General features: G+C 48.8%; 1 protein-coding gene across 3 annotated transcripts in view; it reads right to left on the minus strand.

Moving 5' to 3' along the window:
• Positions 1–2,500, minus strand: part of LOC143023927 (uncharacterized) — a 121,876-nt gene that overhangs the window by 28,497 nt on the left and 90,879 nt on the right. For all 3 annotated transcript variants that reach the window (XM_076182614.1, XM_076182606.1, XM_076182599.1), the window contains 2 exons: positions 890–1,073; positions 420–615 (listed from right to left, as the gene is read on the minus strand). In XM_076182614.1, coding sequence (XP_076038729.1) covers positions 420–615; positions 890–1,073 — 380 coding nt within the window. The remainder of the gene's footprint in view (positions 1–419; positions 616–889; positions 1,074–2,500) is intronic.

Raw genomic sequence — 2,500 nt, forward strand, 5'->3', positions numbered from 1 at the left:
ATATTCATCATCATCATCATCATCATCATCATCACCACCACCATCATCATCATCATCACTACCACCACCTTCATCATTAGCATCATCACCATAACCCATATCATCGTGAACAATATTACCATTGTTATCACCATTATCTTCACTACTAGCATTATTATCACCATTACCATATTTGTTATCACCATCATAGCCATCACTGATAGAAACAAACGATGGGATGGAGCGTGTCTATACTTAACGTAGGACTTTCGTCCACGTTTTGGAAGTTTTATCTCTCCCTTACCTAGGGCTTTCACCAACGTACGTTTTGGGGGCCGTGTTCATCCTTTGTCTGGGGCCCTCATCCATGTTTTAGGGGCCATAATCATCCTTGACCTGGGGCCCCCACCCATACTTTAAGTGCCGTGTCTGTCCCTTACCTGGGGCCCTCACATATGTATTGGGAGCTGTGTCAGTCAGTACTGATCGGCAGGTCGCATCCCACGTGGGGCAGAAGTAGGCCCCGGAGATGTAGTCCATGGCGAATCCAGTGGGGTTCTCGTTGTCAAGGCAGCCAACGTCGTTGAACACGGACACCTTGATTCCATTCAGCTTCCCAGAGTCGTCAAAGCCGACCTGAAATGCGGAAGGTTTGGGGTGAATTTAGCCATACTGATGTGTTACAATGGATTGCTACAAAAGGCTATCAATCTGTCAGTCTCAACGAAATGTCACTAGTCTCAACAAAAGACTGTTACGACAAAAGACTGAATGAAAGACTGTATCACGCCTCTGACGCCGAAAAAATATTCTCCCTCTATTCTCCACCACCCTCATCACCATATGGACAATGTGTGAATGTTAATGTTCGCCTCATATGGCAAAATCTGCTTAGGGGCAGCTAACTCACCGTATACTCGGCATAGTAAGGATCCCGCCAACCCACGATTGTCATGCTGGTCTGGAGATCCAGGTTGACACGAACGGGGCTTCTCGTCCTGTAGGCCGCGACGGCGGCGGCGGTGGCCACCACGTTGCCCCGGCTGATCTTCGCTCCAAAGGCTCCCCCGAGGCGTCGAACTTTCACATGCACTCTGAGGAGAATATAATCAAGGGAGCCGCCGCATGTACAACAGATATTTGTTGAGTGTCAAGTCACTCCATTAGCACAGACTGCGTCAGGTTGATATCAAACATTCTAGGGAAACATATATAGAATTCTTGGTACATATTAATGCTCGATCATGGTGGTCAATGATAGAAGCGTTGGCAACATCATTACAGTCAATATGTATTGGCCATGCGAGGTCCCCTTAGCACGTGACCGTGGTAGGGGCTTGCCTTATCTGAATAAAACCATCTAGTGGTAACCAGAATGTTTGAATTAGACTCGGAGTAATTTTAACAAAACTATTGTGATTGCTGTTTGCCTCACTTGAAAATGATCGTCTAACTGCAGCCATAAGGATCTCGAAAGACACACACACACGCGCGCGCAGTGGTAGCGTTTGCAATTGTAACTACAGCAGTCCGACTTCGAATCCCGCACAGGGCTGAAATAATTTCATTACCGCTGCGCTGCGAGCCGTTACTCCAACTCTCGTGAGCGGGGAGTTGTGTGTGTGTGTGTGTGTGTGTGTGTGTGTGTGTGTGTGTGTGTGTGTGTGTGTGTGTGTGTGTGTGTGTGTGTGTGTGTGTGTGTGTGTGTGTGTGTGTGTGTGTGTGTGTGTGTGTGTGTGTGTGTGTGTGTGTGTGTGTATGTGTGTGTAAGCTCACAACATTACCTACAGATCGGTCATATATGAGCTTTGAGCTCTCATCCGGGAGGGTAGTAGTTGTCGATCACAAGTTCAACATGTGATCTAAGACCATGGTGAATCACACACACACACACACACACACACACACACACACACACACACACACACACACACACACACACACACACACACACACACACACACACACACACACACACACACACACACACACACACACTCACACTCACACTCTTCGCGGACCAGATGTTCCTCCATACGAAAAGGTTCCTCACCACTTGACGAACCTGTGGTTCCTCGAAGGTGAATAAAAAATCTAACGTTCGATTTTGTTTACTGGGAACACACCTATACACACGTGTGCACACACAAACACACACGCACACACACTCGGGTGTGTCTCGTCGACACGATAGGAGAGTTGGTGCCGAGCTCCGCGAGCTCAAGACCTGGACCGAGTTCATTACCCCGAGGCCATCCGAAACCGAGCCCGACCCCCCACGAAACCCGACCGAGAACTCGGGATCCCGCCACTTCCGAGGGGGATTCGATCTCACTCGCGAGCCTGGACCCGAATCATCAGGTTCTGAACCCGGGTCTCCAGGTCGTGTCGAGTTGGTTCGTCGGAGTCCCCCGTGCGGCGGGAGGTCCAGGCGCGAGTCCCTGGCAGTCGGAGGTGACCTCGGATCCCCAACCAGCCATATATATATATATATATATATATATATATATATATATATATA

This window comes from Oratosquilla oratoria, chromosome 3 (assembly GCF_046742065.1).
Source record: "Oratosquilla oratoria isolate Oo_2021 chromosome 3, ASM4674206v1, whole genome shotgun sequence".
In the NCBI taxonomy this organism is placed as follows: Eukaryota; Metazoa; Arthropoda; class Malacostraca; order Stomatopoda; family Squillidae; genus Oratosquilla; species Oratosquilla oratoria.